The sequence below is a fragment of the Lontra canadensis genome, unplaced genomic scaffold, assembly GCF_010015895.1.
Source record: "Lontra canadensis isolate GAN:19392208 unplaced genomic scaffold, GSC_riverotter_1.0 scaffold161, whole genome shotgun sequence".
NCBI classification, from domain to species: domain Eukaryota; kingdom Metazoa; phylum Chordata; class Mammalia; order Carnivora; family Mustelidae; genus Lontra; species Lontra canadensis.
The window spans coordinates 535,353-561,789 of NW_022631155.1; the positions used below are offsets into that span (position 1 = coordinate 535,353).

At 37.1% G+C, this 26,437-nt stretch overlaps 1 protein-coding gene across 3 annotated transcripts in view; it reads left to right on the forward strand.

Moving 5' to 3' along the window:
* The window catches only part of GABRA3 (gamma-aminobutyric acid type A receptor subunit alpha3), a 358,344-nt gene that overhangs the window by 144,852 nt on the left and 187,055 nt on the right, over positions 1-26,437 (forward strand). For all 3 annotated transcript variants that reach the window (XM_032845269.1, XM_032845270.1, XM_032845268.1), the window contains exon 3: positions 18,614-18,735. In XM_032845269.1, coding sequence (XP_032701160.1) covers positions 18,614-18,735 — 122 coding nt within the window. The remainder of the gene's footprint in view (positions 1-18,613; positions 18,736-26,437) is intronic.

Here is a 26,437-nt window from a genome sequence, read left to right on the forward strand (position 1 = left end):
CTAGATCACTAATTTGTTCTTCTACCTCATTTACCCTGGTTGTTAGAGTATCAAGTTTGGACTGCATCTCATTCATAGCACTTTTCAATTTGGCCTGATTAGATCACATTTCTGCCCTTAGAGGTTCTGTATTGTCACTAATTCTTCTTTCAAGACTAGCTATTGATTTCATGATTGCTACCATGAAGTCTATCTCTGACATCTTGTTTATATCCATATCCATTAGACCTGTGGCAAAGGACATTGTCTCTGGTTCTTTTCTTTGTTGGGAGTTCCTTCTCCTAGTCATTCTGTTGAGGGATGGTTGAGGAAATAGGCAGAGTCCAAAATATCAACTATGACCTGAGCAAAATGCACCTACAAAAAAAATCCAAAGTTGTTGAAAACTACCACAGATATGCCATCAAAGCCAAGAGGATTCTCTAAAATATTTTAAAAAAGGATAAAAGAGGAAAAAAAGAAGAGAGAAAAGGGATCAGAGAGAGAGATTTTAATCTCTCAGGGTAGACACAGCAAAATGATCTGCCTGTTTCTGCTTGATTTTTGGTCTGCACATTAGAAGGCACTATATCCCAAAATTTCAAAGAAATCAAATACAAATACAAATACAAATCAAATACAAATACAATGGATTTCAGTATGTTGATTTATATCCTGAGATTTTACTGAATCATTTATCAGTTCTAGCAGGTTTTGGTGGAATCTTTCAGGTTTTCTATGTATAGTTTCATTTCATCTGCAAATAGTGAAGATTTTATTTCTCCCTTACCAACTTGACTGCCCTTTATTGCTTTTTGTTTTCTGATTGCTGTGGTTAGGATTATGTTGAATAAAAGTGGTGAGAATAGATATTCTTGTCTTGCTCATGAATTTAGGGGAAAAGCTCTGTTTTTCCCCATTGAGTATGGCATTCACCATGGCTTTTTCATTTAAGACATTTATTATACTGAGATATGTTCCCTCTAAACCTACTTTTTTGAGGATTTTTATCATGAATGAACATTTTACTTTGTTAAATGCATTTTCTGTATCTATCAAAACAATCATTTTTTATCCTTTCTCTTATTGATATGATGTACTATGTTCACTGATTTGCAAATATTGAACCATCCTTGTATCCCTTGATCCCTTGATCATGGTGAGTGAGTTCTTAAAATGTATTGTTGGATTTAGTTTGTTAATATTTTGTTGAGGATTTTTACATCTATATTCATCAGATTTATTTGGCCTATAGTTCTCTTTCCCTGTGGTGTCTTTATCTGGTTTTGGAATCAAGGTCATGCTGGCCTCATAGAATGAATTTGGAAGTTTTCACTACTCTCTATTTCTTGGAGAAGTTTGAGAAGAATAGGTAGTAACTTTCCCTTAAATGTTTGGTAGAAAGCCCATGTGAGGTCATCTGGTCCTGGATTTTTATTTGTTGGAATTTTTTTGATGACCAATTCATTTCCTTGCTAGTAATCAGTCTGTTCGAATTTTCTATTTCTTCCTGCTTAAGTTTTGCTAAGATATATTTTCCTAGGAATTTATTCATTTCTTTAAGGTTATCCAGTTTTTTTGGCATATAATTTTTCATAATATTCTCTCACAATTGTATTTCTGCAGTTTTATCAGTTGGTTATTTCTTCTCTCTCATTTGTCATTTTGTTTATTTCAGTCCTTTATCTTTTTAAATTCTTGATCCAATACCTTTCTTTCCTTCTTTAGCTTCATTATTTTCCATAATTTTATCTTCTCTATCACAGATTCATTACTCTAGTTTGTCCAGTCTTGTTGACATGACTTCCATTTGGGTTTGCATATTTACTTTTGGCCTCACTAGATTTTAGTTCTTTTATCTCTGCAATAAGGGATTCTCTAGTGTCTTCTATGATTTTTTTCAAGTCCAGATAATATCCTTATAATTGTTATTTTAAATTTTAGTTCCAGCATACTACTTATATCTGTATTAATTAAATCCCTGGTGTTGAGTTCTACTTCCTGTTCTTTTTTTCTTTATTCTTTTGGGGTAAGTTTCTTTGTCTTGTCATTTTGTAGAGAAAAGAAAGGAAGAAGGAAAAAAACAAAAAACAAAACAAAAACAAAAAAAAAAAGAAAAAAAACTCCAAAAGCCAAAATCCAACCCCCCATATCCTGGGTTGTTTTGGTCTGCTTGTTAAAACAATCTAGATCCCATTATAAAAAATGAAAATTAAAAAATAATAAATACATAATACATATAAAATAAAAGTTAAATTAATAAATTTTAAAAGGAATTAAAAAATAAGAAAATAAATAAACAAATAGTAATAATAAATAATTAAACAATGAAAAGGAAGCTAGATTCTATGTCCCCTAGAGCTGAATCTTTGCAGCACTCTGTGATTAGTAGACTTGGTTTGAGCAAATTCTTTGTGCTTGTTCTGGTGGAGGCTGGTTGGCTGATTCTCAGGCTGACTTGTTTCAGTGGAAATGTTTCTCCAGGGCACAGGGGGGCAGGGCTTGATGTAAGTGGGTTAGGCCTCCACTAGGAAACACTCTTTTGTTCCCTGAAGTCATTCAGTGCTAATGGGTAGGATGAATATGGTAGCACCCAGTTCTTTAGTACCAGAGCTGAAAGTTCGAGCCCCCCACTCTTCAGTGAGCCCTCAGAGAAGTGCAATCAGTCACCTCTCTTTGTGTCCCTGGTTTCTATCTGAATCCTGAATTCACCCTCCTTGTGTCTGAGATTTTTGTTTTTGTTTTTTTTTTTTTTTAAATCTCAAGTGCAGGACTGAGTTTCAAAATTCCAAATTTTAGGGACTCCCGTGGTATGGATCCATGCTGTTCCTCTGGGCAATAGGTCTTGCCATGCTTTTGCTGTTTGTAGCCAGTCATAGGAAAGCAGTAGCATGACTATGCAGTGGTTCATGGTTTATAGCAAAACAGCAGAAAGCCAGCACCAAGACCCTCTGCTCTCAGCTGGCTTCCCTGCTCCTCTGCCTGGTAATAGTGCAGCATGTTGGCACCACCCATATTTCTTGTGACCCAGGGGATCCTCAAACCATGCTATCACTACTGGGATCCTACCCCACTTTGCTATCTGAGCATCTTTAAGCTGTGCACATCCCCCAGTATTAGACTTCTAAAAGTCATATTTTGTGCTCTGCTTCTTATAATACTTTACGATAGCCTTCATATGCAGGATCCCTCCCTGCTACCATACCCACAGTCATATCTCCCCGAAGTCAATGGTCTGCACCTCCTACCTATCAAAAGATGGTCACTTTTTTACTTGTAGACTGGCAGTTTTTTTTTTGTTTGTTTGTTTTTTTCCCCTCAGACCTCAGATTGATTTCCCAGGTATTCAGAATGAATTAATAACTATCTATGTTTGAGGGACAAGACAAGCTTAAGGTCCCCCTATTGCTCCACTATTCTTAACTCTTTGCCTCTTGTCTTTAATTTCTGATTTTATTTATTTGAATTCTCTCTCTTGTTTTCTTAGTTAATCTGGCTTAAGTTTTGTCAATTTTATCTATCTTTTCAAAGAATGAGCTCTTAGTTTCATTGACCTTTTCTATTGTTTTTATGGTCTCTAGTCTGTTTTTGCTCTGATCTTTGTTATTTCCTTTCTTCTGCTAACATTGGTCATAATTTGTTCTTCTCTTTCTAATTCCTTGAAGTATAGGGTGTGTATTTGAGATTTTTCTCATTTCTTAATCTAGGTGTTTATCACTATAAATTCTCCTCCTAGAACTGCTTTTGAAGCATCTCATACATTTTGATATGTAGTGTTTCTGTTTTTATTTGATTCAATATATATTTTTTATTTCCCTTTTGATTTCTTCTTTGATTCATTGATTGTTCAGAAACATGTTGTTTATTCTCCACTTGAATTTTCCAGCTTTCTTCCTGTTATTGATTTCTAGTTTCACGCTGTTATGGTTGGAAAAGATAGTTGGTGTAATTTCAATATTCTTAAATTTGGAGACATTTTCTGACCTATCATGTAATCTATTCTGGAGAATACTCCATGTGAGCTTGACAAGAACGTATTTTCTGCCATTGCTAGATGGAATATTCTGTACGTATTTTAGGTATATTTGTTCTAAAGTGTCATTCAAATTTATTATTTCTTTATTGATTTTCTTTCTGAATGATATATCCATTGCTGAAAGTGGAGTATTGTAGTCCCCTACTATTATCACTTTGATTCTTTTCTTTTTATCACTTTTGAATCTATTATAGGTTTTTTTCTCTGTGGTTACCATGAGATTTTCAAAATATAATTATCTAAACACATAACAGCTTAACTTCAGTGACATAATCAACTTTTATGTATTTACTTGCCTCCCACAGTTTATATTGACGTTTCAATTTTAATGTTTTTATATTTTGTATCCATTAACATGCTATTGTAGCTCTAGCTATTTTGAAAACCTTTATCTTTTAACCTATATGCTAGATTTCAAAGTGATTTATACCCCACCATTGTATTATGAGTATTTTGAATTTAACTATATATGTAACTTCACCAGTGAATTTTATACTTTTGTATGTTCTCATTTCACTTATTAGCACCTTTTTATTAGCACTTTTTAGCACTTTTATTAGCACTTTTTTTTTTCATCTTGAAGAACTTCTTTTAGCATTTCTTGTAGAGCAGGTCTAGTGGTTATGAATTCCTTCAGCTTTTGTATGGGACATTTTTGATCTCTCCTTCATTTCCAAATGACAGCTTTGCTAGGGAAAGTATTCTTGGTTGGCATATTTTTTCCCTTTGGGTATTTTGTATATATCATTCCACTTTCTCATGACTATGAGGTTTCTGCTGGGAAATCTGTTTATAGTATCAGAGTTCACTTGTATGTGATGATTCATTTTTTTTTTGTAGCTTTCAATATTCTCACTTTGCACTGATCTTTGAGAGTTTGATTGTAATGTGTTTCAGTAAAGATCTCTTTATGTTGAACACTATTTGAGGATCTTTGAGCTTCCCATACCTGGATGGCCATAACTTGCCCCAGATTTGAGAAGTTTTCAGTCATTTTTCCTTAAATGAAGTTTCTGTCCCTTCCCCCCCTCCTCCCATAATGCAAATACTGTTTCTTTTTATTCTGCCCCACAGTTTATGTAGTTTTTTTTTCACTCTTTTTCATTCTAATTTCTTTATTCTCTTCTGACTGGATAATATGAAGAGACCTGTTCTCAAGCTCAAAGATTCTTTCTTCTGCCTGATTGATCCTATTGTTGAAGATATCTATTGCATTTTTTACTTCATTCATTGTATTTTTCATCTCCAGAATTTCTGTTTGGTTCTTTTGATGATTTCTAGTTCTTTGTTGAATTTCTCATTTTGTTCACGCATTACTTTCCCGAGTTCGTTGTCTTGTCTATCTGTGTTCCAAATCCACTGAGCTTCCTTAAAATCACTATTTTGAATTCTTTTTCAGATAACTCACAGATCTCCACTTCTTTGGGCTCATTATTAAAGTATTATTTTGTTCCTTTGGTGGTATCATATTTTCTTGCTTTTTCATGTTTTTGATAGGTTTGCATTGATGTCTGTGGACTTGAGTGTGCAGTTACTTCTTCCAGTCTTTTCAAACTGGCTTCATTAGTAAAAGCCTTTCACCTAGAGGTGGCTGTAAGGGTGCCAGCTGGGTGGGATTCAGCATCTTTGGTTCCTGAGAAGGCACAGTAGTACAGCCTCTATGGTAGTCCATTGGCTGAGGTCGCCATTGGCCAGATTATAGGGGTCTTCTGTGGCTAAGGCTACAGGGGCCCTGTAGGTAGTAGTAGCAAGTATGGCTATTTATATCTTCAGATGCTGAGGCGTCTTCCAGTTCTCCCGCCTCTCCTTTTATGCCTCTTGAAGGAGGTTCTAGCCAAGAGGATACTTCCCAATGCCTGGTTGTGTGTACTGACACTCAGAGTCCTCAGAACACCAGTGAAACCAATGTTTGTTGAATCAGGTTATGTGGAACTACCATAGCACCTGGGTCCTGGGGCATAGGCACAATTGCTGCAGCTAAGGGCCTATGTAGATATCTCATGGAACGAGTACCTGTGTCTCATGGGTTGTGGGGTCAGGGTGTTGAACTAGCACAACCTAGAGATGGCAGGTCAAAGTTTCAATTGTGGCCTCCATGGGCAGCCACAGCATAGAAGCAGCACAACTTGTGGTGGTCTGTTAAAGCCATATATAGGGATTAATTGAGCTGGGCACGACAGTGGCAGCATAATCCTAGCAATGCTAGTTGGGAGCCCTATGACCCTGGATCTGAGGTTTGAAGCTCAGGACAATGGTAGACAATGGCATAGTTCAGGTTCTAGCTATAATGGGTCAGACCCCCAACCTGAAACCTTAGGGTAGGGCTCAGGTCAGCACTAGCACCCTTATAGTGATGGTTCAGAGACTTGACTGGGACTTGCAAGTGGAGCTCAGTATAGAAGAACTTGGGTCCCAGCAATTGGTCAGAGCCACAACCTGCCATGGAATGGGGAGAATGGGGCTCAGGGCAGTAGTAGCACCCATGGCAATGATGGTTCAGAGGTATGACCAGGAACCCAGGTAGGACAGTTCAGGGAAGTGAAGTGAGAGCCTGTCTCAGCAATGAGTTTAGAGTCTTGACCCAAGATAGGGGTTGACCAAGGCAGCAGTAGCACACTTTGTAATGACAACCCAGAGCCAAGATGTGGAAACTGGTTGGAAGGGATCAGGGAGGCAGAGCAGGGCCCTAATAATTACTGTCAAAGCACAACTTGTGACTCAGGGGGCAGACATAGGGCAGTGGAGGCTGCCCTGATAATGGTGAGACAAAGGCCTGACCTGGGGCCAGGGATGAGCTAAGTGCAGTGGTAGCTCCACTTTCACATATGATGAAATATTGTTATAGCAGATCTCTGGGAGTAGGACATAGCAACAGCTGGGGCCCCTGAGGGTAAGTCTCATTTTGACAACAACTCCAGCCTGGGGAGTAGATGCAGAGAGGGACACTCCATACTACTCCATCAGCTGGGATCAGTATCAGTGAAGACTATGGGAGACATCTATAACAAAAGTTGTAAATATCTACATTGGTGAGGCTTTCTATGTTTCTCCTGTTCTCCTCCCTGTGGGGTGAACTTCCTCTGAGGGCATTCTTCCAGATGTGGAGCAGCTCCTGGCTAGGGGACTGGATGACACAGGTAATGTGCTTCCTCTAATTTTCCATGTAGCCATTCTTGATTTCTGAGCTCCTTGGATATTTGCTGGTTGTTTGTTTTCTAGACTTTTCCCTGAGTTGTTTTCTTTAATTTGTAGTTGTTTATGGTTCTTGTTAGTTTTCTTCTTCTTTTTTTTTGGGGGGGGGGGGCGGGGGAATGAGTTTTGGGACCTCCTAGCCCTCTATCTTGCTGATGTCACCTTCTGCACAGTAATTTTGAATTTATTTTATTTGTTTTAATTTAAATTCAATTTAGTTAACATATAATGTATTATTAGTTTCAGAGGTAGAATTTAGTGATTCATCAGTTGCATACAATACCCAGTACTCATTACGTCAAGTACCCTCCTTAATATTCATCAGCCAATTACTCCATTACCATACCCACCTTCCCTCCAGCAATGCTCAGTTTTTTCCTATAGTTAAGAGTCTCTTATGATTTACCTTCCTCTCTGTTTTCATCTTTTACTTTTCCTTCCCTTCCCCTATGTTCATTTGTTTCATTGATTAAATTCCACATATGAGTGAAAAGATACGGTATTTGCTTCCTCTGACTGACTTATTTTGCTTACTGTAATACCCTCTAGTTCTAGCCATGTTCTTGCAAATGGCAAGATTTCATTCTTTTTGATTGCTGAGTAATATTCCACTGTATGTATATGTTTATGTATATGTATGTATACATACACCACTTATTCTTTATCCATTCATCTGTTAATGGACATCTGAGCTCTTTCCATAATTTGACTATTGTGGATATTACTGCTATAAACATTGGGGTGCATGTACCCTTTCAAATCACGGTGTTTGTGTCCTTTGGATAAATACCTAGTAGGGCAATTGCTGGGTCATATGGTAGTCCTATTTTTAACTCCTCTTTTAAAATTTTATTTTATTTATTTATTTGACAGAGAGTGACACAGTGAGAGAGGGAGCATAAGCAGAGGGAGTGGGAGGGAGAGAGAGAAGTAGACTTCCTCCTGAGCAGGGAGTCTGATGCAGGGCTCGACCCTGGGATCCTGACCTGAGCTAAAGGCAGACACTTAATAACTGAGCCACCCAGGCACCCCTGTTTTTAACTTCTTGAGGAACTTCCATACTGTTTTCCAGAGTGGTTACAACAGTTTGCATTCCCGCCAACAGTGTAAGAGGGTTCCCCTTTCTCTGTATCCTCACCAAAATCTGTTGTTTCCTAAGTTGTTAAATTTAGCCATTCTGACCAGTATGAGAATGAATCTCATTATGGTTTTGATTTGTATTTCCCTGATGCTGAGTGATATTGAGCATTTTTTCATGTGTCTTTTGGCCATTTATATATCTTTTTTGGAAAAGTGTATATTCATGTTTTCTGCCCCTTTCTTGACTGGATTTTTTTTTGGAGGGGTGTTGTTTGGTATGTCATTTGTGAATTTCTTCTCCCATTTTGTAGGTTGCCTTTCAGTTTTGTTGACTATTTCCTTTGATGTGTGAATGCTTTTTATATTCATGAAGTCCCAATAGTTCATTTTTGCTTTTGTTTCCATTGCATTTGGAGACATGTCTAGCAAGAAGTTACTGTGCCTGAGGTTGAATAAGTTGCTGCCTGTGTTCTACTCTAGGATAAATATGGATTCCTATCTCATGTTGAAGTCTTTCATTCATTTTCAGAAATGTGGTCTAGTTTCATTATTCTGCATATGGCTGTGCAATTTTCCTAACACCATTTGTTGAAGAGACTGTCTTTTCCATTGGATATTATTTCCTACTTTGTTGAAGATTAGTTGACCATAGAGATGAAGGTTCATTTCTGGGTTTTCTATTCTCTTCCACTGGTCTGTCTATTTGTCTGCTTTTGAGCCCATACCATACTGTCTTGATGACCATAGCTTTGTAATACAGCTCAAAATCTGGAATTGTGATGCCCCGAGCTTTGATTTCTTTTTCAACATTCCTTTGGATATTTGTGGTCTTTTCTGGTTCTGCACAAATTTTGGGATTGTTCCAGCTTTGTAAAAAATATTGATGGTATTTTGATAGAGATTGCATTGAATGTGTAGATTGCTTTGGGTAGCATAGACATTTTATCAACATTTGTTGTTGCAGTCCCTGAGTTTGGAAAGTTTTTCCATTTCTTTGTGTCTTCCTCAATTTCTTTCATAAGTGTTCTATAGTATTCAGAGTACAGATTCTTTACCCCTTTGGTTAAGTTTATTCCTAGGCATCTTATGGTTTTTGGTGCCATTGTAAATGGGATTGATTTCTTGATTTCTCATTCTTCTGTTTCATTATTTGGCTATAGAAATGCAACTGACTTCTGTGCATAGACTATATCCTGTAACTTTGCTGAACTCCTGTATCAGTATTAGCAACTTTTTTTCCTGGAAGCTTTTGGGTTTTCCACACAGAGCATCATGTCATCTTCAAAGAGTAGAGGTTTCACTTCTTCTTTTCTGATTTGGATGTCTTTTATTTCTTTTTGTGCTCTGATTGCTGAGGCTAAGACTTCCAATAATATGTTGAACCATAGTGGTTAGAGTGGACATCCCTCTAATGTTCCAAACCTCAGGGGAATAGCTCTCAGTTTTTCCCCATTATGATATTTTTTGTGGGTCTTTCATATATGACCTTTATGATGTTGAGATATGGTCTCTCTATCCCTACATGATGGAGGGGTTTTATCAAGAAAGGATATTGTATATTGTTAAATACTTTTTCTGCATTTATTGAGAGGATCATATGGATCCTTTATTATCCTTTATTTTATTAATGTAGTGTATCACATTGCTTGATTTGTCAATGTTGAACCACCCCTGCAGCTCAGGAATAAATCCCACTTGGTTGTGGTGAATAATTTTTAATGTACTATTGCACTGATTAGCTAGTATCTTGGTGAGAATTTTTGCATTCTTGGTCATCAGGGATACTGGACTGTAATTCTCCTTTTTATTGAAGTCTTTGTCTGGTTTTTGAATCAAGGTAATGCTAACCTCATAGAGTGAGTTTGGAAGTTTTCCTTCCATTTTTATTTTTTGTAACAGTTTCATAGGAATAGGTGTTAATTCTTCTTTAAATGTTTAGTAGAATTCTGCTGGGAAGCCATCTGGCCCTGCATTCTTGTTTGTTGGGAGATTTTTGATTACTGATTCAATTTGTTTGCTCATTATGGATCTGTTTGGCTTTTCTATTTCATTCTGTTTCAGTTTTGGTAGTTTATATGTTTCTAGGAATGCATCCATTTCTTCCAGATTGCCTAATTTGTTGGCATATAATTTTTTCTTAATGTTCTCTTATATTAAGAGAATATTATATACAAAGAGTTTGTATTTCTTTGGTGTTGATTGTGATCTTTCCTCTTTCATTCATGATTTTATTTATTTTTCTTTTATTTTTGAATTATCTGGCTAGGGGTTTATCCATCCTATTAATTCTTAGAAAGAAGCAGCTCCTAGGATTTTTAATCTGTTCTACTGATTTTTTGATTTCTATATCCTTGTTTTCTGCTCTGTTTTTCATTATTTCTCTTCTACTGCTTGTTTTAGGCTTCGTTTGCTGTTCTTTTTCCAGCTCCTTTAGGTGTAAGTTTAGATCGTGTATTTGGGATTTTTCTTGTTTCTTGAAGAAGGCCGGTATCACTATATACTTGCCACTTAGGACTGCCTTTGCTTCATTCCAAAGGTTCTGAATTGTCATGTTTTCATTTTCTTTTGTTTCCATCTACTTTAAAAAATTCATCTTTAATTTCCTGTTTGAACCACTCTTTTTTTTTTTAGTAGGATGCTCTTTATCCTCCATGTATTTGTGGTACTTCCAAATTTTTTTCTTGTACTTGATTTCAAGTGTTAAAGTATTGTGGTCTGAAAATATGCATGGACTAGCTCAATCATTTTGTAGCATTTGAGACCTGATTTGGGACCTTGTATTTGATCTAATCTGGAGAGTGTTCCATGTGCATTTGAAAAGAATGTGTATTCTGCTGCTTTAGAATGAAATGCTCTAAATAGATCTTTAAGTTAATCTGATCCAGTGTGTCATTCAAAGCCCCTGTTTCATTGTCAGTCTTCTGGTTAGATGATCTATGTATTTTTGTGAATGGGGTCTTAAAGTCCCCTAATATTGTATTATTATCAATGCATTTCTTTAATTTTTTTATTAATTGGTTTATGTATTTGGCTGCTCCCAAGTTAGGTGAAGAAATATTTGCATTTGTTAGATCTTCTTGTTTGATAGACTCTTTTGGTTATGATATGGTATCCTTCTTCATCTCTTATTATAGTCTTTAATTTAAAATCTAGTTTGTCTGATAAAAGGATTGCTACTCCAGCTTTCTTTTGGTGTCCATTAGCATGATAAATGGTTTTCTACCCCCTCACTTTCAATCTGAAGATATCTTTGAGTCTAAAATGAGTCTCTTGTAAGCAGCATATTGATCAATCTTTTTAAAAATCTATTCTGATACCCTATGTATTTTGATTGTAGAATTTAGTCCATTTACATCGAGAGTACTTATTGAAAGAAATGAAATTAGTGCCATTGTATTACCTATAAAGTCACATTCTTATACATTATCTCTGGTCCTTTCTGGTCTTTGTTACTTTTGAGCTTTTTCCTCAAAGCATCCCCTTTAATATTTCTTGGAGGGCTGATGTGGTGTTCACAAACTCCTTTAGTTCTTCCTTGTTCTGGAAACTCTTTATCTGTCCTGTTCTGAATGACAGCCTTTCTGGATAAAGCATTCTTGGCTGCACATTTTTCCCATTTAGCACATTGATTATATCATGCTTGTCCTTTCTGGGTATCAGGTCCCTGTGGACTGGTCTGCTGCCAGCCTTGTTTGTACTCTTGGAGGTTAAGGACCTCTTGCTCTGAACCACTTTCTGTATTTTCTCTCTCTCTCTAATTTGCAAGCTTCAGTATAATATGTGGAGGTGTTGACTTATTTTTGTTGATTTTGAGGGGGCTTCTCTGTACCTCCTGGACTTGAATGACTGTTTCCTTCCCCAGATTAGGCATGTTCTCAGCTATAATTTGTTCAAATAAAACTTATGTCCCCATCTCCCACTTTTCATCTTCTGGAACCTGTATTTTTCAGATATTATTTCACTTTTCAGATTTGAATTCTTGGTCTCTCTTTGTGATTCAGTAGTTGTCTTACTCTCTTCTTTTCAGCTTCCCTATTTTCCATCATTTCATCTTCTATATCACTGACTCATTTGCTTCATTTATCCTTCCTTTCTGAACCTCTACTTGGCACTGAATCATAGTAGTAGCATTTCTAATTTTGGCTTGATTAGATTTTAGTTCTTTTATTTCTATAGTAAGGGATTTTCTAGTATCTTCTATGCGCTTTGCAAGCCCAGATAATATCTTTATAATGTTGTCTTAAATTCTAGTTCAGACTTACCTATATCTGTTTCAATTAAATCCTGGCAGTGACTACTACCTCCTGTTCTTTCTTTTGGGGTGAATTTCTCCATCTCATCATTTTTTTCCCCAGAAAATAATAGAAAAGAAAGAAAATACAACAATAACAACAACAGAAAAACAAAAACAAAAACAAAACAAACCAGAAGAAAATAAAAACATTATAAAATAAGAAAAAAAATCAAGAATCAAAACAGGACAAAAGATAAAACTAGATACTGGTTGTATTTCAGTCTGTTGTTAAAAGAAATTAGAACTAGATCCAAAAATAGGAAAGAAATACTTCTACATATATTACAAAATAAAATACAATGTAAGGAAACAAAAAATACTATATATATGTATATAGTATATATAAGATAAAAAAATTAAAAAGGAATTGAAAAGTAAGAAAATAGCTGGAGAAAAAAATAAAAGTGAAAGACTAAAATATATATATATATATATATATATATATATATATATATATATATGCGCCACAATGCTGTATGTTTTCCTCCAGAGCTGAAGATTTGCAGTTCTCTGAGATCATTAAATGCGGTGCTAGCCAGTTGTTCCTGCTGGTCTTCTGGGGGAGGGGCCTGTTGTGCTGATTCTCAGGTGCCTTTGCACTTGTGGAAATGTGCCTCCCTTGGCAGGGGGCTGGGCAGGGTAAGCAGCTCTGGATAAAACTATGTGGTATTGTTTTGGTCCTTGAAAGTTTTCAGCATGGATGGGCAGAATGACAATGACAGTGCCCTGCTGTCTAGCCCAGGAGTTGAAACGATGTGCCGCCCACTCTTCAGTGAGCCCTCATGAAGAATGTAGTCATTTGCTCTTGTCTCCTTGGCTTCTGTCTGAACTGTATTTACACATCCTGTTACTGAGCATTTTTATTGAGTCACGCAACTGAGTTTCAAGTCTCCAAATTTTCTAGACCCCTCTGGTGTGGACCTAAGCTGTTCTTTCCAGGGGAGAAGGGGAGTCTCACTATGCTTCTAACTTTTGCTGGGCCCCTACCAGGAGCATGGTCACTGAACTATGCAGTGGTTTACAGTTTATGGCAACACAGAGAACCTAGACTCACTGTTCTCAGTTGGCTTCCCCACTTCAATGCCTGGGAGCTCTGCTGCACTCAGACTCCTCCATTCTTCTTGTGTCCCTGACCCTGTCCCTCAGGGATCCTGAGACCACACTGTTATATGTGGAATTCTATCTTACTTCACCACCTGAGCAGCTTGTTGATTATATTCCCTATACTGTACTTAAAATCCCTGAGACTTATTCATTTTATAACTGCAAGTATGTACCTCTTAACTCCCTTCACCTATTTTTTCCATCCCCACACCACTTTCCCCCTGGCAACCACCAGTTTTTTCTCTGTATTTGTAGTTCTGTTTCTGTTTTTTGTTTGTTTACTTGCTTTTATTAGATTTCATATATAAGTGAAATCATGATATTTTTCTTTCTCTGTCTGACTTACTTCACTTAAGCCCATGCCCACTACAGCTCCAACCATCTTTCCAGGGTGTCCCTTATATGGAATGCCCTGAGACACCCTCTGTCCCTCAGCTTACTCCCACTCCAGCCCTCTTGCCAAGGTGCCATCTATATGGAGAGTCATAGGACTCTCCTCTGGTTCGTGTCCACTTCAGTTCCAGATGCCCTACCAAGGTAGCCCCAGCTGAGTGCCCTGGGATCCCCAGCCCACACCCTCTAGAGCACCAGCTAGCTGGACAAAGCCATCAGGCACATGTAGTCCCTAAAGAGGACATCCCTATCCAAGGACATTCCTTCAAATTTAAGAGAAGTAGCCATTCCACTTAATTTATGGACACAAACACAGAAGTAAAGCAAAATGAGGAGACAGAGGAATATGCTCCAACTGAAAGAACAAGACAAAAAAATAAAAGTGCCTGTCTTGCGAAGATGTCTCATTACATTTTCAGAAGTTGGTAGGGATGGCAGAGAAAGGAATGAATAATCCTCAGTATATTTGGAGTGTTACCATTTATAAAGCAAATTTTATTTGTTATCTTATTTACTTATTTCTTCCAAAAATTTTCTAAGATAGGATATTTTTATCCCCATTTTACATGTAAGGAAATAGGTTACACAATCAGTTAGTGGCAGAGCCAGCACTAAAACTCTGCTCATTCTCCATGGACTTACTATTATCCCATCTGTAGAGCTAAAAATGAATATACCTGCCTTACTTACACATAGCATAGTAGTAACATTATTTTTGTGTTTATATGATGGATTATTAACATTAAATCTAATTGATAATAGCATATATGAGACAAAACAGGTATGGCCACATCGATTTTATCAATTTAATAAGCATGTGGCTTTGAATAATTTCTTTCTTTCATCAATGTCTTAGGTGCTTCATCTGTAAGTGGAAAAAATTATTGCATGATCTCTAAGACTGTCCATCATCCTGACATACCATGAGTCTTTGTTGTTCCTCTAAACACCTTTGTCATGGAAGTTAGTATTTCAGTCAAAGAAGTGGCATATTATATTGGCTTCATAGTCAGGAAATCAAGTTCCAAATTCTTGCTTTCCCATTAACATTCAGGGCAGTTAAAAGTTCTGTTTGGGGGTTTAGAATTCCCATGTCAATCTACCTGGAATGAATATAATATCTGAAGCCCTTTATAGTTCATCTGTAACTCTGTAAGGATTCTCCTATCTGCTTCTCCTATCTGCTTTCAATAATTGATGAAATTGTTTTTAACTCAATTTATAGACCCATTTCCCAGAAATTGGGAAACCAGGGCTAAGTGTCCCTGCAGCAAAAGTTAAGGGATAGTAAGTGGTGTGAACAAAATTAATTGAGCCTCTCTCTCCATAGTGTATGTAAGGTGGATTCAGAATATTGGTGGATTGAGCTAAGTGTGGGATTCATCTGAAGTGTCTGTATTTATCTCTTCAACATATTAATGGCAGTTTGTTAGCTCTGCACTATAGTTCCCTTCTTTCTTCCCCCTTCCCAGTAGGGTAAATGTATCACTTCTAGTGTTCTGTCCACTGAACGAGACAATCATCTCTACTCTTCACTGGGTTGTAGTGCCTCTGGCCAAAGTTTTCTTTATGTCTTTTGTTGGATGGGGTGCCAATATTTTTTTGTTATTATTTGCATTTGAATAATGCATTCAAGTGAATATAGTACTATTTCAAAGAAGAAAAAAACCAAACTTTTAATACTTCAAGATATTAAACATTAAGCCTGGCAATTTTAATATTATTTGATAGTAATAGAACCTATCTGTGAAGTTATTTTGATTTTAAAGATGAGAAAGCTATTACTAGAGGTGTTACATGACTTGCCTAAGGTCAAACTAATAAAATCAAATGTATGTCTCTAGACTCTTCAAGACAAGTTCCCTTTTTCCTCCCGTATATATCTATGTTATCATTTGATTCTCTTTGCAACCCTATAAGCAAGGGAAAGATTACTTACTTTGTTTTACCTTTTTCATGCTCTACCACAATACCTAAGCTGTTAGAGGTACATAGTTGATGCTCAATAAAGATGTATTGAATAATTAAGTGAATTGAATTAGACTTGTGAATTAAGGAAACTTTGATCTAAAATGACTTTTGCAAGGTTATCTGCTGGAGCAGCAGTTTAGAGTGAGAATTATTCACTTTTGGTGTTTCTATTCTCTAGACTTTTCTCAGGGTCTTTTTCATAAAAGAAATCTTTGTAGCCACTGAGAATATATATTTGTGGGAAGACATATTGACTCTCTCTAGGACTCCTTCTCAACTGTTATCTTATGTTTATTATAGACTTGACTAACTGGATGCTAGGAACAGTTATAATATATGTATTAATGGAAACCTTCTAGGTCCAAGGTAAGAATGGAGATAAAATAGTGTAACTTGCTTAATGGTCTACTCCAAATCATGAATACAGATGGCAGCAGAACCCAGGATTCCTGACTCCCAGTTTATTGATTCTACACTGTGCACAACAGCCATCTGTTTCACTATACCCCACTTTCTCTTAAACTACCCAGAGAGCTTCATTTTTAGTCCTATCAAACCACAAGTCCCTCCTCACAAAGTGAAAGTATAAGTCAGCCCAGACCTGAGTGGGTGGTTATCAAAGTGCCTCATGCTCAGAAAGGTTTACAGGAGGCATCCAAACTGGAGGAGCAGGAGGTAGCTGATGGTCAATAGAAAATCAGAAAACTTGGATTCTAGTCCTATTTCTGCCTCTCACTAGCAATATGATTGTGGGTAAATTTGGTGGTGTACTCTTTGAGCTTATTTCCACATGTATAAAATGAGAAAAATTATGGAATCCCTTAAGAGTCCTGGTAGCTTTAACATTTAATGGAGTACTATTGTTTTGTTGCCCTATCTCCAGAGGGCAGTAGGTAAGTGAACTAAATGCACTTCAACAATCTGTCTGGTTCTGTTTTTCTATGAACCTATACTTCTCTAGGTTTGAAGAGGGATAAGTTCTTTGTAACACAATTTTCCTTTTTTAATTTTGTGGATTATTCATTCATGTAACAAAATTTAGGAAATGACTTCTTTTCATTCATTTATTTATTTTTCTTAGAGGATTTTTAAAATTGTGTTCAGTTAGCCACTGTATAGTACATAATTAGTTTTTGATGTAGTGTTCAGTGATTCATTAGTTAAGTGTAACACCCAGTGTTCATCACAACACGTGCCCTCCTTAATACCTATCACCCAGCTACCCCATCCCTCACCCCCTCCCCTCTAAAACCCTCAGATTAATTCCCAGAGTCTATAGTCTCTCATGCTTCATCTCCTTCTCTGGTTTCTCCCCCTTTGGGTTTCCCTCCCTTCCCCTATGGTCCTCTGTGCTATTGCTTATGTTTCACATATGAGTGAAACCATATGATAATTGTCTTTCTCTGCTTTACTTACTTCATTTAATGTAATCTCCTCCAGTTCCATCCATGTTGATACAAATGGTGGGTATTCATCATTTCTGATGGCTGAATAATATTCCGTTGTATATATGAACCACATTTTCTTTATCCATTCATCTATTGAAGGGCATCTCATCTCCTTCCACAGTTTGGTTATTGTGGACATCGCTGCTATGAACATTGGGGTGCATGTGCTCCTTCTTTTCATTACATCTGTATCTTTGGGGTAAATATCTGGCAGTACACTCAAAAAACTAATAACCCAGTCAACAAAATGGGCAGAAGACATGAACAGACACTGCCCCAAAGAAGACATACAAATGGCTAACAGACACATGAAAAAATGTTCCACGTCACTAGCCATCAGGGAAATACAAATGAAAACCACAATGAGATACTACCTTACACCAGTTAGAATGGCAAAAATTAACAAAACAGGAAACAACAAATGTTGGTGAGGATGTGGAGAAAGGGGGACCCTCTTACACTGTTGGTGGGAATGCATGCTGGTATAGCTACTCTGGAAAACAATATGGAGATTCCTCAAGATGTTAAGAATAGAGTTACCCTACAACCCAGCAATTGCACTACTAAGTATTTACCCCAAAATACAGATGTAGTGAGAAAAATAACTTCTTTTTAATGATTTATTTATTTATTTGGGTGGGAACAAAAGAGAGAGAGTCTTAGGTAGACTCTGCCCTGAGCATGGAGCCCAACCTGGGACATCTCATGACCTTGAGATTGTGACCCTGAGATCATGACCTGAGCCTAAACCAAGAGTTGGACACTTAACTGACTGTGCCACTCAGGTTCACCTTGGTGAATAATTTTATGATGGGTACTGTTTACAGGCTCATTCTGTTAACAATTTATGCTTGTGTTTCTTCACTACTAGGTTGGGGATGGAGCACATTTTGTTAAACTCTTGACAATGCTGGACTAAAAGTTCAAATATAGTGACCACCATCTGCCTTTTACACAGATATTCATTGTGATAAATAGGAAGTGCTGATTTGGTTAAGATACAAGGCTATTTAATTGGCCCACTCTCTTGATTGAAATCTTCTTAAAGTGTTAACACATGTCATTGTTTCCTGTTAAGAATATTATTTTTTATCTCTTTTTCTTCCACTGCCTCAGACTCTCTCCTAAGCATGCCCCAGATATTCCTGATGACAGCACTGACAACATCACTATATTCACCAGAATTTTAGATCGTCTTCTGGATGGCTATGACAACCGACTACGACCTGGGCTTGGAGGCAAGTTACTATTTTAAGATCCTTTTCTTGGCTCTTGTCATCTAAAAAGATTCTTAAGGTGCCTTCAGCGCTATATTGACCAACGAGTTTAGTGCAATATTGAGCTTCCTCCTTATCAGCACTAGAAAGTAGTGATAACCCTTCATTTTATAGTAAATCTCTCTGCTGTGGTTTTGGAAAATTCTGAATTTCACTGAGCTAAAAGTAAATAAGGTATTTTACCACCATATTTGGTCAACAGCATTTCTGATAACAAAAAACCAATCCCTGCTGGAATGGGAGGTGTGGCCCAGGAGTATCTGGGAAACATGCTTTTGTTTTCAAAACCCTGGGCATATATCATCCTGAAATTCCTGTGAGGGGCAACCTGTTGGCTAGGTCAGATATTAGTTGGCCATTGTTTAGTATGATTTGCAATATGATCACAATGAGATAAGTGCATTATAATATATGATGGGCTGTATTGAAGTGGCGAGTATGCAGAGGTATGAATTTAATTTTTTTCCTGAACCATTTGAGAACTAGTTGCAGATATCATACTCCTTTTCTCTAAATACTTCAATGTGCATTTCCTTAGGACAAAGAAATTAATTTACAAAACTAATTCTTCACTTGGCAAAGACTTTTATCTTGATGAAGTCCCAATAGTTCATTTTTGCTTTTGTTTCCCTTGCCTCTGATGATGTGTCAAGTAAGAAGTTGCTGCAGCCAAAGTCAAAATGTTGCTGCCTGTGTTCTCCTCTAGGATTTTGATGAATTCCTGTATCACATCTAGGTCTTTCATCCATTTTGAATTTATTTTTGTGTATGGTGTAAGAAAGTGGTCCAGTTTTGTTCTTCTGCATGTTGCTGTCCAGTTTTCCCAATACCAGTTTTTGAAGAGACTGTCTTTATTTTTCTATTGGATGTTCTTTGCTGCTTTATCAAAGATTAGTTGACCATATGGTTGTAGGTCCATTTCTGGGTTGTCTTTTCTGTTCCATTGATCTATGTGTCTATTTCTGTGCAAGTAGCATACTATGTTGATGACTACATCTTTGTAATATAGCTTGAAATCTGGAATTGTGATACTTACAGTTTTGTTTTTCTTTTTCGTTATTGTTTTGGCTATTCCATGTCTTTCTTTATTCCATACATATTTTAGGATGGTTTGTTCTAGCTCTGTGAAAAATGCTGGTGGTATTTTCATTGGGCTTACATGAAATATAGATTGCTTTGCATAGTATAGACATTTTAACAATGTTTTTTTTTTCTTCTATGAGCATGAAATATTTTTCTATTTCTTTGTGTCCTCTTCAATTTCTTTCATAAGTATTCATTAGTTTTCAGCAACTTCTTGGTAGAGTCTTTCAGGTTTTCTACATAGAGTATCATATTGTCTGCAAAGAGTGAAAATTTGACTTCATCCTTCATGATTTTGATGCCTTTTATTTCTTTTTATTGTCTGATTGCTGAGGCCAAGACTTCCAGTGTTATGTGAATAATAATGGTAAGAGTGGACATCCTTGTCTTGTTCCTGACCATAGGTAAAAGGCTCTCAGTTTTTCCCCATTGAGGATAATATTTGCTGTTGGTCTTTCATATATGGCCTTTATGATGTTGAGGTATATTCCTTCTATCCTTACTTTGCCAAGGGTTTTTAATCAAGAATCGATGCTCTACTTTGTTAAATGTCTTTTCAGCATCTAGTGGGAGGATCATGTGGTTCTTATCCTTTCTTTTTTTTTTTAAAGATTTTATTTATTTATTTGACAGAGAGAGATCACAAGTAGACAGAGAGGCAGGCAGAGAGAGAGAGAGGGAAGCAGGCCCCCCGCTGAGCAGAGAGCCTGATGCAGGACTCGATCCCAGGACCCTGAGATCATGACCTGAGCTGAAGGCAGCGGCCCAACCCACTGAGTCACCCAGGCGCCCTTGTCCTTTCTTTATTAATGTGGTATATCACATTAATTGATTTGTGCAGAGTGAACCACACCTAAAGCCCAGGAATAAATCCCACTTGATAATGGTGAATAATTCTTTTAATAATCTGTTGGATCAGATTAGCTAGTATCTTGGTGAGTATTTTTGGATCCACATTCATCTGGGATATTGGCTTGTAATTCTCCTTCCTAGTTAGGTATTTGTCTGGTTTGAGGATCAAAGTAATGTTGGCCTCATTAAAGGAATTTGGAAGTTTTCCTTCCATTTCTAATTTTTGAAACACTTTCAGAAGAACAGGTATTAATTCTTCTTTAAATGTTTGGTAGAATTCCCTTGGGAAACCATCTGGCTCTGGACTCCTGTTTATTGGCAGATTTTTGACTACTGATTGAATTTCTTTGCTGATTATGGGTCTGTTCAAATTTTCTGTCCCCCCCCCCCGTTTCATTTTTGGTAGTTCTTTAAAATTTAAATTCAATTAGCCAACATATAGTACATGATTAATTTCAGATGTAGTGTTCAGTAATTCATCAGTTGCTTATAACACCCAGTGCTCATCTCATCATGCACTGTCTTTAATGCTCATCCCCTAGTTGCCTCATCTCCCACCCACCTCCCCTTCAGGAACCCTCAGTTTGTTTCCCAGAGCCAAGCGTCTCTCATGGTCTGTCTCCCTCTCTGATTTCTTTCCATTTTGTTCTTCCCTCCCTTCCCCTATGACCTTCTGAGCTGTTTCTTATAGTCCACATATGAGTGTAACCATATGATAATTGTCTTTCTCTGATTGATTTATTTCACTTATCATAGTATGTTCCAGTTCCATCCATGTTGATGTAAATGGTAGGTATTCATCCTTTCTGATGCTTGAATAATATTCCATTGTATATATATAAAACACATCTTCTTTATCCATTCATCTGTTGAAGGATATCTTGGCTCCTTCCATAGTTTGGGTATTGTGGACATTGCTGCTATGGACATTGGGGAGCAGGGGACCCTTTGTTTTACTACATCTATATCTTTGGTGTAAATACTGAGTAGTGCAATTGCTGGGTCATAGGGTAGCTCTATTTTTAAATTCTTGAGGAACCTCCATACTGGTTTCCAGACTGGCTGTACCAGTTTGTATTCCCACCAACAGTGTAAGATGGTTCCCCTTTCTCCACATCTTTGCCAACATTTGTTTTCCCTGTCTTCTTAATTTTGGCCAGTTTTGGTAGTTTATGTGTTTCTAGGAATTTATCCATTTCTTCCAGAAACCCAAATTTGTTAGCATATATTTTTTCTTAATCTCTTATAATTGTATTTCTGTGGTTTTGGTTGTGATCACTCCTCATTCATTCATGATTTTATTTATTTGAGTCAGTTCTCTTTTGATGAGTCTGGCTAGGGGTTTGTCAAAGAAAATTAGCAATTTTGTTAATTCTTTTGAAGAAACAGCTCCTAGTTTTATTGATCTGTTCTACCTTTCTTTAAAATTTATATATCATTTACTTCTGCTCTAATATTTATTATTTCCTTTTTTCTGCTGGTTTTAGGCTTTATTTATAGTTCTTTTTCAGCTCCTTTAAGGGTAAAGGGACTTTTCTTTTTACTTGAGGAAGGCCAGCAACACTATATACTTACCTCTTATGACCACCTTTGCTGTATCCCAAAGGTTTTGGATTGTCGTTGTTTTCATTTTCTTTTGCTTCCATGTATTTTTAAAAAATTCCTCTTTAATTTCTTGGATGGCCCATTCATTCTTTGGCAGGATGTTCTTCAACCTCCCTATATTTTTTTGTCTTCCCAAAATTTTTCTTGTGGTTGACTTCAAGTTTCATGGTGTTGTAATCTGAAAATATGCATGGTATGATCTTGATGTTTTTGTACTTGTTGAGGGCTGATTTATGACCCAGTGTGTGATCTATTCTGGAGAATGTTCCATGTGCACTCAATAAGAATACATATTCTGCTGCTTTAGGATGAAGCGCTCTGAATATATCTGTTAAGTCCATCTGATCCAGTGTGTCATTCAAAGCCATTGTTTTCATGTTGATCTTCTGCATAGATGATCTATTTCTATAAATGGTGTTTTAAAGTCCCATACTATTATTGTATTATTATCAGAGGTTTTTTTATGTTTGTTATTAATTCATTTATGTATTTGGATGCTCCCAACTTGGGAGCATAAATATTTATAACTGTTAGATCTTCTTGTTGGATAGACCCCTTTTATTATGATGTAGTGTCCTTCTACATTTCTTATTACAGTCTTTGTTTTAAAATCTATTTTGTCTGATATAAGGTTTGCTACTCCAGCTTTCTTTTGATGTCCATTAGCATTATAAAGGCAGGTGCCTTTAGGTCTAAAATGAATCTCTTATAAGCAGCATATAGATGGGTCTTTTTTAAAATCCATTCTAATACACTTTGTCTTTTGATTGGAGCATTTAGTCTATTTACATTCAGAGTATTTATTGATAGATATGAATTTAGTGCCATTTTATTACCTGTAAAGTCATTGTTCTTGAAGATTGTCTCTGTTCCTTTCTAATCTTTGGTGCATTTGGTCTCTCTTTTCTGCTCAAAGGGTTCCCTTTAATATTTCTAGCAGTGCTGGTTAGTGTTCACAAACTCCTTTAGTTTTTGCTTGTCAGGTAATCTCTTTGTCTGTCCTATTCTGAACGACAGTGTGTTGCCAGGTAAAGTATGCTTGGCCACATATTTTTCCATTTAGAATGTTAAATATACCATTGCCACTTTCTTCTCACTTGTCATGTTTCTGTGGACAGGTCTGCTGCTAACCTTATGTGTTTACCCTTGTAAGTTAAGGACCTTTTGTCCCTAGCTGCTGTCAGGATTTTCTTCTTATCTTTGTATTTTGCAAGTTCCCCGATGATATGTCTTGGTGTTGACCTATTTTTGTTGATTTTGAGGGGAGTTCTCTGGGCCTCCTGGATTTAAATGCTTATTCCTTTCCCTAGATTAGGGAAGTTTTAGCTATAAGTTGTTCAAATAAACCTTTTTCCCCCTTTACCTGCTCTTCTTCTTCTGGGACTCCTATGATATGGATATTATTGCATTCTATGGAATTGCTGTGTTCCTTAAGTCTATGTTTGTAATCTAATAGTTTTTTTCTCTCTTCTTTTTAGCTTCAGTATTTTCCACAATTTTGTCTTCTATACCACCAGTTCATTCCTTTGCTTCTTCCATCCTCTTTGTGATTACATGCAGTTTATTTTGTATCTCAATTATAGCATTTTTTTTTTTAGTTCACCCTGACTAGTTTAATGTCTTTTATCTCTGTAGTGAAAGTTTCTCTGGTGTCTTCTATGTTGTTTTTCCCCCTAATCCCAGCTAGTGTTCTTATGATGATTTTTCTAAGTTCTTGTTCAGATATATTGCTTCTATCTGTTTTGAGTAAATCCCTGGCTGTGGTTTCTTCTTGATCTTTCTTTTGGAGAGAATTCATTTGTCTTGTCATTTTGTCTAGGTTTTTGTTTCTTGCATGTTATGAAAGCTTGATATGTTTCCACTCCTGAGACTAATGCTACATTAATATGGGGTAATATACTGTTAGGAACTTGATACTTCTGTTTCTGGTATATGGTGTGTGCATTCTGTTATTGGCTTTTGGTTGCTCTTTCCCACAGGTCAGTCCTCTGCAGAGTTCTTCCTTGTTTGCAGTGGGGACTGTTTGAAACTTTAACTAGATATGCTTTGATTTGTTTGTTAAAATAAGACTGGCAAAAAAAACAAACAAAAAACCTGATCCAAAAATTAGAAAAGATAAAAGATGGCCCTTCTTTTCACTACATCTGTATCTTTGGGGTAAATACCCAGGAGTGCAATTGCAGGGTCATAGGGAAGCTCTATTTTTAATTTCTTGAGGAATCTCCACACTGTTCTCCAAAGTGGCTGCACCAACTTGCATTCCCACCAACAGTGTAAGAGGGTTCCCCTTTCTCCACATCCTCTCCAACACATGTTGTTTCCTGTCTTGCTAATTTTGGCCATTCTAACTGGTGTAAGGTGGTATCTCAATGTGGTTTGAATTTGAATCTCCCTGATGGCTAGTGATGATGAACATTTTTTCATGTGTCTGATAGCCATTTGTATGTCTTCATTGGAGAAGTGTCTGTTCATATCTTCTGCCCATTTTTTGATATGATTATCTATTTTAGGTGTGTTGAGTTTGAGGAGTTCTTTATAGAACCTGGATATCAAACTTTTATCTGTACTGTCATTTGCAAATATCTTCTACCATTCTGTGGGTTGCCTCTTTGTTTTGTTGACTGTTTCCTTTGCTCTGCAGAAGCTTTTGATCTTGATGAAGTCCCAAAAGTTCATCTTCACTTTTGTTTCCTTTGCCTTTGGAGACATATCTTGAAAGAAGTTGCTATGGCTGATGATGCAAAAACAATGAATACTGTTACACTGAAAAGAAATAAAAAATTTTAAAAAAAGTAAAAACAATAAAGAGGTAACAAAAACAAAAACAAACCAAAAAAAAAAAAAGGAAAAAGAATAAGAAACACAAAGAAACAGACAAACAAAAAACTATAAACCTGATTCTAAAGAAAAAGAAAAAAAGAAGACTGATTCAGAAAAAGAGAAAAACAAACAAAGAAGCCAAAAACTATAAACTTGATCCAAAGGGGGAAAATATGCTTGGTCCTATTTCCACAAGAACTGAAGCTGATGCTTTGAAGCACTCTATGATCAGTAGACTTGATGAATGTGGGGGGACTTGTGCTGGTCCTCTGGTGTGGGAGACTGCTATACTGGCTCACAGTCATACCTATCCTATTAGAGATTCCCCTGCAGGGTGTAGGGAGTGGTGTTTGGTATAAATGATTCCACCCCCAACTGGGGGTACTGTGTTGTTTCATGAAGTCCCACTGTTCTAGTGTGTGGGGGGAAGGTGGCATCACCACATTTTCTCATCCCCAGGGAGGGAAGCTCATGCCCACCATTGTTCCAGAAGCCCTCACAGAGAAGTGAATCATCTCTCCTCATATGTCCCAGGCTTCCATCAGATACCTACCCTCAATCTGCCTATGCTCAGGCCATCAGCACACCTCGTTCCATGATTCTCCTGGTGTTTGTTTGTTTGTTTTTTAATCTCTGGCATGTGGCTAGGATTCAAAACTTCAAATCTTAAAAGACCCAATAAAATGCAGACCTGCTTCTCTCCTCTAGAGGAGGGCCTAACAGCACTGTGTCTGGTGCTGTTTGGTCCCAGAAGAGCAGTTACATGGACACATGGGTGCTTAGTTTATGGTGAAGTACCATAAAAAGCTACAACTAGGTTATCTGCCCTCTGCATGTGCTTCTGTCCCTTGCTGATGAGCAGCTACTCAATGGTGCCTGGCAGGTCTTTTGTCCATGGAGAGGTTATATATCCTCTTCCAAATGTACTCTAGGAAGGGGAACATTCTTTCCCAGTGTGACCCAGGGGATCCCTGTACCATGCTGTCCACTGTCTGTTCTTGGGCTTCTGCCCTCCTTTTCCCCAGGAGTACTGCTACCCACCCAGCTTGACTCTGGTGAATGGCGTGGACTTCCAAAATCTCAGAAGTTAAACTCCACTGTTTGTAAAAACTTGTGATAGTCAGTTCCTCTCTATTCCCCAGTGGATTTGGGTGGGGGTGTTTTACTTGTGTGACCTGATGCACTACTTTCTCTCCCCCTCTCTCTTTCTCTCTCTGTGCCCTCTCCTCCATAGCACTGTGGATTTTTCTCTCCCCAAATTCACATTTCTGCACCTCTTACCTGCCATGTTCTCTCCCTCTAA